The 14,179-nt window shown below is 29.1% G+C and overlaps 1 protein-coding gene across 4 annotated transcripts in view; it reads left to right on the top strand.

Annotated features, from left to right (window-relative positions):
* The window catches only part of LOC107445073 (RNA-binding protein Musashi homolog 2), a 184,054-nt gene that overhangs the window by 11,528 nt on the left and 158,347 nt on the right, over positions 1-14,179 (top strand). For 3 of the 4 annotated variants that reach the window (XM_087164756.1, XM_087164758.1, XM_087164757.1), the window contains exon 2: positions 505-648. The exons of the other annotated variant lie outside the window; for it this stretch is intronic. In XM_087164756.1, coding sequence (XP_087020882.1) covers positions 647-648 — 2 coding nt within the window. In that variant the 5' untranslated portion in view covers positions 505-646. The remainder of the gene's footprint in view (positions 1-504; positions 649-14,179) is intronic. 4 annotated transcript variants of the gene reach the window in all.

Genomic DNA, 14,179 nt, shown 5'->3' with positions numbered 1-14,179 from the left:
TAAAGTTTTCCCCTTCGAATGAGGTGAACCAGGTTCAAATCCCAGCGATGGCTGGTAGATACGAATTCCGTATCCGGATTGCATGGACCACAGTGCTGACGTGAAATATCCTCAGTGGTAGACGGATCATGGGTTAGAGTCCCTTTGCCGTCAGGCTAACCTTGGAAGATTCTCGTGGTCTTCCTCTCCATGTAACGCAAATGCGGGTAAGTTCCATCGAAAAAGTCCTCCACGAAGGGAAATTTCTCCCAATTCAGGAATTCCCTTGTCTTCTGGATTGGGTTCAAAATGACAAGGCTACGTATAGTAGCCTTGTCAACTTTAGTAGTCGTAAACAAAAAAATTGGATCAGCTGTTCAACGAGGGTTATAAAATAAAATATAAAATATATTTGTTTGTTGACTGAATTTGAATATTCAAGTCATTAAAACTTTGTATTCAATTGCAAAAATTATATCAATTGAATCTCAAACGTAATAATATTTTATTGCAATATATTTTCAGAGTAGACGGAGTATATCTTTTGACTTTATCATCTCGAAATTGTTACGGACTTTTCATTTGATTCACTGCAAGAATGCTTGGAAACCTCTCAAGTCAACAATTTAACGTGTCACAACCACATGCAACATGTTAACAATGCAACATGTAAGTGAAAAATCATACTTTTTTATGCATAAACTATTAGATGTCTTTTTGATCTCACTACTTTATTTAATTGGAATATTACATGTGAAAATAAATGCAGACAAATACCCCAATAACTTCTAAACAAGTACTCTTTTTATTAGCATTTTGTTAGTACATCATTTAAAATATTGCAATTTTCGATGGCAAAAATTCATGGAAATTACTCGTATAGTTCGCAAGATATCAAATTTAAAAAAATTGTTTTTTTTTTAAAAGATTAGATTTCTTGAGAACTATTACTATATTCGACAAAATTAATTATTATATATCAGGTGAGGCTCTTGAGCCACATTAAGTATTAATGATAATTAAGTATTAGTGATAATTAGTGATTAAGTATTAGTGATCATCAAATCAAAAGTTATTCAGGGTGTTTCATATTTTTTACTCACACGTTTTTTAGCAAATATCGTGTCGAGTTACAACAGTTTTAAAAGCAAATAAATAATGGAACATTTTTTTATATCGTTTGAATCATTTCAATAAATTTTATAAATGTGGCAATGAATGCATTTAAAAGCTTCTGATCTTTCAACTTTTTACTGATGAATTCTGTTATTTCCAACTATTGTTTTCACTGTACAACGAGTGGCATACATATCAAATAATATAATATAAAAAAAAAATAGTGCGTGGAGTCCCTCCGCGCGGAAGAAGTTAACTTCGTAACCTGCGACGTTAACTGTAGAAGAATCAGCAGTCGTAGAAGGATCACTAGTTCTATTCAACGACTCTTTTTCCTGCTCCGCTCGCTTCCGTGCTCTGTAATAACGGTAATATTGTGCATTTTTCCCTCGTGGACCTCTTGAACCAGTGGAAGTGCTTGTGGTTGCCTCATCGTCTCGCCCTGGAAAATGTATTTGTATTAATAATATATGTAAATGCGTCATAATGTAATTTCAAAAGAGAAAACCTAGTAATCAAATGATATTCACAAGAGACGTACCTTGACATAACCTTAAATCCGTCGCATTGTCCGTGGGATTGTTTTCACTCATTTTTTACAATTGTTATCCACTAAAATTGAAAATAAAAAAATACTACCCTATTAAATATGAGTGTATCAAATCAAACTAAAAAAAATATTTATGGAAAAACAATACTTTTATGACTTTTATTATTTTTATGCTAGTGAGAACCAAAACAATATTGAAATGAATGAGGCGAAACTGGATCCTACCACGTGATTTTCCGGCCAATAAAAATGTAGCGTTAAACGTTTAACGCAACCTTGTTGGAAGTCGCATAAGAAGTATAACTTCAAAAATTTCAAAGTCAATTCCTACTTAACTCATTGACGAAAAATTTTATTTTAGTTACTTTTCATTAAATAATTACAGTTTTTTCTCCCATATGAAACTAAAATTAATGAATTACATTTAATGAATGAATTAATGTTTGAGAAAAAACTGTATTATCATCAAGTATCATTCACTACAAGTTTAAAAAAATCATATTTGAAGTTGAGTGAATGAATAAAAAGTATTTTATGAATGATTGGACATTTGAACAAGATAATAGGGAGAATGTGAACTCTAATAGTAGGAACTGAAAATGGATCGAAACTTTTGTTTCCTTAACAACACAGATGCCAACTTTTTCATGAACTAAATTTTAACTTAAGATCACAAACTATTTCAGAGTTTCGTTTTTCTTTTAAATAGAAGAGAAAAGGTAACTAAAAAAAAAAAAAAAAACCTCAATCACATAAGTTTTTTCTGCGGTCCTACATTGTTTTACCAAATTTTGACTTCAGTCACTAAGAAACTCAACACGACTTTTTTTTTTCTTTATATAAAAAGCGGAGTTTTTTTTTTTTTTTAATTCCAGCTAGTTGTTGTTTAGGATCAATTGAATCACCAAATCGAATGTTTTCTATCCCTCCCCCCCTTCTTTTCGCAGTTGCTTCAACTACCATAGAAAAGAATCTACTCAAGTTTCAAAAAGTCATTTTAGTTGTCTTCTTGTTGGGAAATGGGAGCTGCGTAATTAGAAATAAAATAAAAATAAGGCTTATTGATTCATCTTGTGAATTTCGATTTTTAAATCTTTCTTTTTATTGCCCCCAAAAAATTTGAGTTAAAAATATATGTTTGTGATAAGATTGTGTGAAAATATGACTTACGATTAAAATGTCACACACATAGTTTCTGAAGAGAATAGACAGCTCTTAAATTCACCAAGCTCGGGTTCATGTGGGAGTTGCTTTTGTATTAAGGGGTTCGGAAAGTAATGTCGTTTAGGTGCATCTTTTATCAAGATTTTATTTTTAATAAATAATGTATTCACCCTCGTTAACTGCAACTTTTCAATGCCGGATCGAAAATTAATCGAAATGGATCGCGAAAATATTAAACGGTTTTCCAGACTGACATTTAATGCACCGAAACGATATTGCTTTCCGGTCCCACTAATATTTAATTTTCAAATATGTCTTAAAATTGCACGAGACTATATAAATTCAAATATAAATTTAAATATGTATTTAAATATATATCAAAATGCCGCCGAGAGGTGGAAGTAAGCAGGTTTCAGCCGCCTAGCAATACTTAATTATTATTTATTAAGGGATATTCATGAAGAGCTAGCATCCATGTGACACATTATCGAATTGCTCCTCAATAAAAGTCAGGGAAAATCTAACAAATTAAATCCATAAAATATTTCAAATTAGGGAACAAGAGAAATATGAGTAATTACAATTACTAGGTCCATGTCCAAGAGGTCGAGCGTTCAATTCCCGCTGAACTCCCCGTGTTGTAAATGAAGACGGGTGCACGTTAAATTCGTCGAGTCACAAAGTCCTCCAAGTTCTCATAACAAATCATGCCTTTGGGTAATTAATCCAGGAGTGTCCTTGTCTTCTGGATTGGTTCCAAATTACAAGGCTACGGTGTTGAACATTAGTAGTCGTAAACCCAAAAATCTGGTCGGCTGTTCAACGACGGCTATAAAACAAAATAAAATTGGTTTATTGAATAGGTCGAGGGAAAAGAATGTTTCTCACAGTTCGCTTAAGGGAAGATAAAATATCTGATTTTATACATACTTATGATCTAAATTTAAAATAAGTAAAAGGATAGTGAAGTGGGAGAAAGCGTTTAACTTTGAATATTAAATAAAGAAGATTGAGATAAGAAAATAACGTAAAAAAATTAGCTGCAGCTTCTTATGTTATTATATATTTTAAATATTTTTCTTCCAAATGTGTCGAAATAGAAAGAAATAAAATAACGAAATGAAAAACATAAAAAGAAGAATATTCAATTAATCTGTTGAAGTTGAGAAAAAGTGAGCAAGGAATATTATCATATTAGAATGAAATTAATCACATTTAACATGGTTCAACACTATATTCTCTTTCCTTTAAAATATTTTCAGAAATCAAAATTCTATTGCATTTCTGTTACCTTTAAATGGAAGGGAAATTATAAGCGCTGAAATCATATTTTGCGCTCGTTTTTATGTTTTCGCTTGAAAAATGCAATGTCATTAAAATATGTCCCAATTACCACTTTTCGATTTTCTACACCAGTGCTTACTTATGAATTTTGTGTACCCTTTCTAAATTTTTCGTAACGCTGTGTACCACTAATAAAAAAAATGAATGTACTTTTTTTACTATAAAAAATGCACAAAAGTTAAAAATTACAACTGGCTGTTTACACCACTAATTATTAACTGTTAACTCTGCGAAAAATAACCAATAGAAAAATACGTAATCGTAAATTTTCATGGCTAGTTTTGTTTTTATATAAAAGTTTTTGAAATTTTCATATGTTGCAAGATATTTCGCATAGGAACGCGTACCCTCGCTAAACTGTTCCCGTACCCCTGGGGAAGCGCGTATCACACTTTGGGAAACGCTATTCTACACTGTTAGAATTTTCATTCTAAAATTATGGTGAAATAACTCGCAGCCGACTATTCATCCGATTAACCGTAAAGTTTAAGGTAAAGAGCATTTTCTACCTATATGGTTTTGCAACCATTTACAAATAGTATGGTTATAAAACCATGAGTACAAAACTACAAGGTTTTTTTTAACCATTTATTACTAGCATTTTTCAAAAACGCAAAATAAAATACAAATATTTAACTAGGCATAGGAGCTTGGCTTTTCGTAAGATGATGGACATTCGAGAGTGCCGGACACTGTAAATTCTTCTTGTGTTGAAGAAACGGAGAAAATAGTGTGGTATCAATACTGGGACTCAACCCCCAGTTTTGACGGTCATGAGTTTGACAGAATTACCCGCTCGGCTATGATTGTACGCCATTGCAAAGAACCAAGTAGTTTCATTAGGTGGTCCTAGTGGGTGCGATGAAATTCTGGTTGTTTAACAGTATTAAGTGAAAGTAGTTAATAAGTAGTAGTAAGTTTCATTACTATTCTATAATTATGATTATTTGACTCTTTTGATTGAATACGGTAAAATAACCATTAAATAAATTGCTATTTAACCATTTTTTTTCGAGAAATTTCTAAGAGTGTATAATCGAATTTGCCTACAAAACAAAATCCATAAGTATTAAGAGAAGAAAAAGGATCGAGCTTTTAGAATTTTTTCATTCACCATGTCAGAAGTAATTTTTTTTTCTTCCTCTCCATAACTTTTAAGAAAGAAAAAAAAAAGAGTACAATTTTAACCTGCTAGACGGTTGAGCAGATAACACCCCCAGGGAGGATTCCACGAATTACTATTATCTCTGGTCTTATGGGTGCAGCAAGAGAAGGATTTTGATAGAACCAAAATAATACTTAAAAAATAGTGAGTGTGGAAGAAAGAAAAATGAACAACAACCACAAAAAACCAGAAGTATCGGATAAAAAGTTTGCGTTTAAATAGTATCTTCATTCCATTAAGTGGTAAAGTTAAAACGGAAGAAAAAAAATCCAAACTGCAAAACTAAATTTTTCTTCTTCTTTTTAACAAAAAAATAATATTGGGTTTGGAGTTTAATTTTTTTTCTCGATAATACACATTACTGTTTGACATAGTATACTTTAATCTCACCAGTTATTCGAAAACATATGATTGTTCTAAATTTTATAGGAATTTTATGAAATTTTGGACTGATAATTAACTAAGGAAATTGTATATTGCTAATTTTAATTTCTAACCACTTACATAAAGCTAATTTTTTTAATGATAATATTATTATTTAAATTACTAATCTTGAAATTTTATTGTTTTTAACTCCGAATTTAGAAGTTCAATATGGAATTTTCTTGCAGAAGATTACATAATTATTGTCAGCTTTGTCTATGTTAGGAAATTGCAAAAAATGTTTTTAGTTGCTTAATTGATCAATCAATTTTAGAAAAATTAGTTAAATTGTTACTGTTATTAAAATTTGCCAAGGTTTTTAAAGTAATAGGAAACAGTTCATTTCCAAACTGTTAGCATACCTAAAGGTAAAAAGAATCTATTTGATATCTTTAAACAAAAATTATTCAGATCATTAAGATAGTATTTTAGAATTTTATTAATTGATATTTAGCAATTGGGTCTAAATTTTGTGTCTTATAAATTCCTAAGCTCTAAGTTTTCTATAATATTTAAATTACCAGTAATAATATGTTTATGATATATGAAAAAATATATGAAAAAATATTATTTAATCGAAAATAGGGTTTTGAAAGTTAATAACGAAATATTAATTATCAAAATTTTTCTTTTTATTTGGTGAAATTTTATTCTCTTTTACTTTTACGAGATTGAAACAAAGGAGTTTGAAGTGTAAACTAATGAAAGAAAAGTTAATAATAAGATCTTGAAGCTTGTATACTTCATTATTCTTAAGGAAGAAAAAAAAATCCTTCATTGGTTTAATGTTATACACACACACCCATATATATATATATATATATATATATATATATATATATATATATATATATATATATATATATATATATATATATATATATATATATATATATATATATATATATATATATATATATATATATATTTACAGTGGTGGCCAAAAGTGTGGACATTTTTTAAAAGTTTCATGTTTTTCAACTTTTTGTGCTTGTAGAATACAAACTTAAATACAACGTCACCTAAATAACAAAAACAGAATTAAAATATCTGTATTACGAAAAAAGTTATGCTCATTTTAGTAGAACAAACAAACACAAATCGTTTTGAATAAAGACGTGTTTTGTAATAAAAGCGTACTGGCCAATCACAAACACTGTACTTAGGATCAACCAAATATCTGTAACTATAGTTTAGGTTATTTGGATGGTAAAAGAGTTATTGTTGTGGAAATATTTTGCGGAATGATGCATACTAGTACAATTAAATTATGGATAGAATAGTGCTGTTCTTGAATATTTAAAGTCATTTTTTTCAAATTAAACTAATTTTAAAGAATGTCATCAACAGGAAGAACTAATTGGACATCTACCAAAAGAAACCGAATTGTTTTTGAACTTACTGCAATACCAGCAGAATTCATTTCACATCTAATGGCATCTGATGAAATTTTTCTATCTTGAAGTCATAGCCGTTTAATTTTTCTATCGGCAGTAGCACTTGTGCATTTTTTGCGGTCTGATTTGGCTTTATTTTCCACTGATTTCGTTTTTTCATAACTAAAACAGAACTTTGGTACACCAGAACGAGTCACTGAATCACCAACTTGTCTTGTAATTTCAGTATAAGAGAAGCCATTTTTGCTCAATATGACAATTCGGTATATATATATATATATATATATATATATATATATATATATATATATATATATATATATATATATATATATATATATATATATATATATATATATATATATATATATATATATATATATATATATATATATATATATATATATATATATATATATATATATATATATATATGTGCGTGTGTGTGTGGGGATGGCGTGAGTGGTCGTCTTAAATAAAAGACACGTTCTTTAACAAAAACATATATATTGAAGATTAAATTTACATAGGGACGGACAATTAAAGATTAAATAACAAAAAAAATAATAATAAGTAAGGAACGTCCTTAAAAGTTTTGTATAATCATGACTCCTCTTTGGAGTGCATAACATCACGTCTTTTTCGGTTCGTTGTCAAACACGCTCTCTTTTTCCGGGAAATTCCCATTGCTTCATAGTCATGGGCACAGAGATCAGCTTGCGGCTTACATAGACTTGCGGGACTTCCAGCTTAAGGCGACTTCTAGCTGACGGATCTGAAAACTGAGATCAGGTTACAGCTTTGTGTACAGGAACTGGCACCACACACACACACACATATATATATATATATATATATATATATATATATATATATATATATATATATATATATATATATATATATATATATATATATATATATATATATATATATATATATATATATATATATATATATATATATATATATATATATTGTAATAATAAAATTAAAATATAATTTGTATAAATTGTCTCAAACTCAACAAAACTTTTAATAGTTTTTTACAATTTTTTATTATAATTATTTTTTTACTACATCGTAAAAATATTAAGAAATATTGCTTTTTTCTTTGCCCCTTTTTATGACATCCCTTTATTGGTTTTTCTATTGCTATTCTAAATTTAAAAAATCACGATGATAAAAAAAAAAAGAATTTCAAGTGTAACGAACAAAAGAATAAAACTGCGTTTGTTTTTCATTGTTCGAGTGGCACATGAGCTATTTACTTTCCTTCTCGTCTTTTCATTATTTTTTTTTTCATTTGTTTGTTTATCGTGAAGTGTTAGTGTTTAACGAGCTGATGATGAATGCCTGAAATTAAGATCCCGTCTACCTTACTTGCTTCACCACTTCTTCTCCTCCCTTGTCATCTCTTTGCTCGTGTTGTCATCCTTCATGTAACATCAATTCAAAGATCAATTCTCGTTAACAAAAATGAAAGTGAGTAGCACTTTTAAAGTTAAAAGGCACACTTCTATAACTATTGTCACCCTGCAATAAAAATTAGTTTTATTAATTTTATCATATTACGATACCCATGATCAAATTTTTTCTTGCCTTAAACGTGTTTGAACATGCCTTTAAGGGTGAAAAATCTGGTTAACAGCCATTTTTTTTCCGGACTATCAAGACTGTTTATGGGATTTCTAGGACTAACAACGATGCAATCATTTTTTACCCACTACAATGGTGAACAGGTCGTTAAGACACGGTTCCCAGTGGAGCAACGAAATCGAACATCACTTGTCGCGGTCAGTAAGCGGGATGGTGACCACTTCGATCACCCTTCGTAGGGACCGAGGGTGCACGGTATCAGTCCTCGTTATACTGTTCTACCGTAAAGTGCTCGACTTCGTGCTCAGGTCGTCGGGCTACCAAAGCAGAGGAGCCATCCCCTGTGCAGAGGATCAAAATTGTGATATCAAGTCTTCGGATCATCCTCAGGGATGCTTCCCAGAACGTCGATAAGTAGCCCATTGTGCAACTCTATAGTGACGTAAATGAAGTTACCCACCTAACACTGCAATAGCACGCATATTTCCACTCGCCGATTGATATATATATAACATTTCATGTAGTTAAACGTCCCAAAAAATGTTTACTATATATTTTTAGAATATTTTAAACATTTCACTTTTAGAAAGCATTTTTAAAATTCTGCTCAGGTCTGCTATTTATATTCTAAAAACATTGAGCGAATTTTGGACTTAAAAATAATAGGTACGAAATATTGACTTTGAGTAAAAGCTTTCTTAAACAATAGGAATTTTTTTTTAAATGTTCCCAAATATTTCTGATTTTAAAAGCGAATTCATTAAACATCCTGAAAATATAAATAAATTTAACAAATTCAAAAGAATTTACAGAAATGGAAACACTACCAGCTCATATGAAAACGAAAACTTAGAAAATAAAAAAAAATTTTAGTGAAAAAAGTCAAAATTTACCATGAAGATAAATTCAAGATGCAAAAGACAGAGTAATCGTATTAAGTTTCAGAATTTTGTAGGGTTTCAAACAAAATGTTGAAAATTGCAGAGTAAATGTTTCTTTTCAGAATTTCTCAGAAAGAACAAAGTAATACTTCAAAAAACTTTTCTTTTAAAATTGCTGTCTGAATCGTACTTTAATTACTAATTCTGATGAATTTGTATTGAAATAGAGTAAAAAGAACAAAAATTGGAGATCGGTCGATGAATATTTTAGCAGAGCCGATGGTCATTATGGTGAAGAGGATTGTATGTGACGTCAGCCGTAATAGCTTCAAATCAAAGTCGTTATGACATTTTCCATTAGAACAAAAACGTGGTCTCTTCACTGTAACTGCAGTTTTTGTTGCGATGCGGTCATTGTTTTCTGACAAACGTGCTCTTCGAGTGCCTCAAACGATATGAATTGTATTCCTTCAACGATATTTTATTTTTAAAAATATATATGTTTAAAAATTGAATCATAAAATGTCCAACCTTTATGGGTAGTCATTGAAGACAGCAACCATTTCGAGTTTGAAACCAATATCGGATATATATATTATATATATATATATATATATATATATATATATATATATATATATATATATATATATATATATCAAATAGCAATTAGAGCAATTAAAATAGTTCTTTTCTACTGCGCATGCGCGGAAACATTGAAAAAAAATTCTTAATTTCTTAGCGAATCGTATTACAAACTAATAAAAAAAATCCGATTTGAATATCTTAAAAACTTAAAAAGTTTCAAGTAAATTTCTAAGTAGTTTGCGTACTCTCTAAAAAAAAGCTCAAAATTATAAGGGGCTTTCCACAAATATCCTTTTTGATCTAATGATGATCCGGACTACAAAGTGTGATGGTATTAGGAAATAAAACATGTGAAAGAAAAGATCTTTTTATGGGGGATGCTCCCCAACAATGTTAGTGTCATTTTTAATAAAACTTGTTGTGGTACAAAATGATTTTTGTAGAAAACGTCTTATCATCTCTGCTTTCTTCTGAAAATTTAAAAAAAAAAAAAACAAATCTGAATATTACTTGAAACTTTGTAAGTTTTTAAAATATACAAATCAGACTTTATTTAAAAGCTGCCAAATACAATTCACAATAAAATTCGCTTTTTTTTAAAAAAAAATTTTTTTCCGTGCATGCGCTGTATAAAAGAACTAATTTTAAATGCGTAGTTTTTTTCAAATTTTAAAGCTAATGATAATAATTGTAAAGCTTTTTAATAATTTGGTTACCAATTTTTAATTAATCCAAAAGTTTTAATGTTTTATTGGATATTTACAAACTTAATATCTCCATAATATTTCCATATCTCCATAAATATTTAATCTAACTTTACGAAATTTTGTGCAAATATGCTAATTAATTAGTGTAGATGATATTTTGAGTTAAAAAATAATTCCATCTAAAATCAAATTCCAGTAAATATGCATCGTTTTTCTTATTTTACTCAAAAATAGTTGAATAAAATTTTGAATTGTAAGGTATAAGAGATTTACATAATTTTAAAGTATCTAATTTTGCGCAACAAAATTCACAATTTGAGCAAAATCGGTTGGATAATTTTTGAGAAATCGAGTTTTAAAAGACGCGACTTTTTTGATCCAACTTCTAAGAAAGGAGGAGCATTACATAAGGACCCAAAAAGGTTCTTCCTCTATTATGAATACTGGGTCTTTGAACAGGTACTTTTATTTATCTCAATTTTCTAATAATTATTGTTGAAACTGGCATTCAAATTGGTTCTTTTGATTCGGTGAGCTTATCGAATTAGTCACCAAATCTCAAAATTAGTAATAAAAATCTAACACTGAACCGATTTAAATGTCGGCAATAATTATTGAAAAGCACAACATTGAATTATGCATTGAGCAAGGATGATCAGAAAAGTGAATAAAAGTGTTCGAATTAATTAATTTTAATTTATTTAATCTATTTAATTATTCAATCGTAACCACCACTGCATCATATATTGCAAATTACATATATTTAAAATAAAAATGTTTCTGCATTCACTTTTGGTAATTAACTGGAAGAAATATGCTAGAAAATGTTATTAATTTTTATGTCTACAGAAAGTATAAAACATTTATACTTTCTGTCAGTCACCACTTTTTATAGCTTTAAGCGGCAAGAAAAAGGGTCTTCTTTTTTTTAAAATTGTAACATTAGGCAGGGATGAGATTTTTCCGCTTTTTAGCGGATTTTCGCTTTTTTCACTTTTATCTCTTAAATTTCAGCTTTTTTATCAAAAATTCAGATTTTCTAAAAATTTCATTTTTTTTTATAAGTATTCCGCTTTTTCAGAAAATTCACCGATTTTTAAAGAGAAGCAGAAAATTCAAACTACATAGCTACTAATCCTTTCTCATTTTTACTTATTTTACCTATTTTCTCCCCTTTTACACCCAGCAGATGATTTTCCGAATTTTTTACCCGCCCTCCAGATAGATCCGATTTTCATAGTTCAAACGACGCTGCTTCTGACAAGCCTTTTAGAGGTCCTAAGCCTGGAATCTGCTAATATCTCGATTCTTATTCACACGATTTTAATATCAAACATAGCTTTTCCTATTTGCGTGTTGCGATTCTTATTCACGCGATTTGAATATTGTACGTTGCGATTCTTATTTACGAGATTTAAAAATCCGATATTGTGATTCGTATTTACGTCTTTTTAAAAACCTATGTAGCGATTCGTATTCACGCAAGTTTAAAATTCAATGTGTTGATTTGCTCATGCGGTTTATAATATCAAACGTTGATTTTCGTATTTATACGCGATTTTAAAATAAGGATTGGGATTCGCATTCACGCATTCTAAAAGTTATGCATCATAATTCTTATTTATGCAATCTAGAAATTAGTCATCATGATTCGTATTTACGCTATCTAAAAATTATGACTCGTGATTTGTATTTACGCGTTTTAAAAATTCTATATCCCAGTTTGTATTTTCTCATTTTCAAAATCGTATATCTAGTTTCATATTCATGTGATTTCAAAATCCATAATTGTTATTCATATTCACGCAATATTAAGATCAACTATCGCGATTCTTGTAAGAAGTAAATTGTTTTTTTAATTAGTTACTATAAAGGTGACTGTTTTTCTAACGACGATTATTAGTATTTGTAAGTGTTACAACATCAGAGAAACTGGAAGGGAATAAATTCAAAACTTACATTCTGTGCTTGCAAAGAAGAAAAAATAGGATTTGTCACAAGATGTTTGAAGATGGACTAATGACTAAATATAGCAAACATAAAAGATATAGCAAACAAAAACAATCACTTAAAAGGGATTTAATTAAAAAAAATTGGGGGAAAAAGAGTTAATTAACTAATCATCAAAATTTTATTTATAATTGCTGTTATTTATGCTATAAAATGCAAAATTCTTATCAAGTAAAAAACAATTATCTAAACAGTTGCTGATTGTCATGTAATTTTTCAAACTAAAATAGCAATTTTTGTATGTTAAGGAGTTACTATATATTTCTACTTCACTGTTATTGATATGTTTCAGAGGGCTGTAATTAGATTAGACTATGATATGAACATAATGATTCGGTCCATTGTTAAAGTTTTTTTTTCCCAATATAATTTAAAAAGTAATATTACTGATATATTTGCTATAAATCACATAACAGTATTTATTAAAAGAAATGAAATATTAATTTATATTCTCAGTAGTTTTAATTTGCTAAACCAGGTAGTTTTTCAAGTAGTAATTGTTTCTTATGTGAACTGAGGAAAAATATAATTTCCAGCTTTATTTTTTCAATTGGTAATTTTTTTTCCCACTAAATGTTGAGTATCAATGTAATCGTTTTTATAATAATAGATATTTTATACACAATTGTATGTCAACACATTATTTATTACCTTAAACTGTCTGGAATTTATTATTAAAGGGTTGTGCTTGCGTAAAATTTACCATCGTGGAAATTCAGCTTTTTTGCGTTTTGGCTAATCTCATCCCTGAATGAAATTTATAGTTTTATTCAAAGTTTTTAATGCTGAAATGAACGCATGAAGTGTTTACAGTGAGAATAGCAGGATTGACCTGCGGAGCTTTCGTTTCGACGACAAACTCGTTTCTATTTAATCTCTATTTTAACTCTTGACCCTAAAAATAGAGCCACCCTCTAGAAAATAGATGGGAATACTGAAGACATTTCATTTCTTTCGTGATGGTCTTTTGCTTATGCTTTTTTGAATCGTCTGCATGCGGTGACTGCACTATAATAAATGGGCATTTAAGAAAGCAACTTTAAAATTTTAAAATTGTGTAACAACAATAAAGTTTATGAAATGTTCTTTTATATAGAACACTTTTAAAATTTTATATTTTCAATTTTTATTTTTATTTTTTAACTCATCTGATTATTTTAGTTTTCAAGTCTACAAGCATTTAAAAGTTCAACGTAGAAGCACTTATCGCACATTTTTTTTAGAAACAAGTAATATTTTTTTAAGCTTAGATACTC

The sequence above is a fragment of the Parasteatoda tepidariorum genome, chromosome 5 (genome assembly GCF_982258835.1).
Source record: "Parasteatoda tepidariorum strain Cologne lab strain chromosome 5, Ptep-v5.0, whole genome shotgun sequence".
Classification (NCBI taxonomy): domain Eukaryota; kingdom Metazoa; phylum Arthropoda; class Arachnida; order Araneae; family Theridiidae; genus Parasteatoda; species Parasteatoda tepidariorum.
The sequence above is the reverse complement of the archived record's forward strand: the minus strand, read 5'-3'. Positions and strand labels throughout refer to the sequence as shown.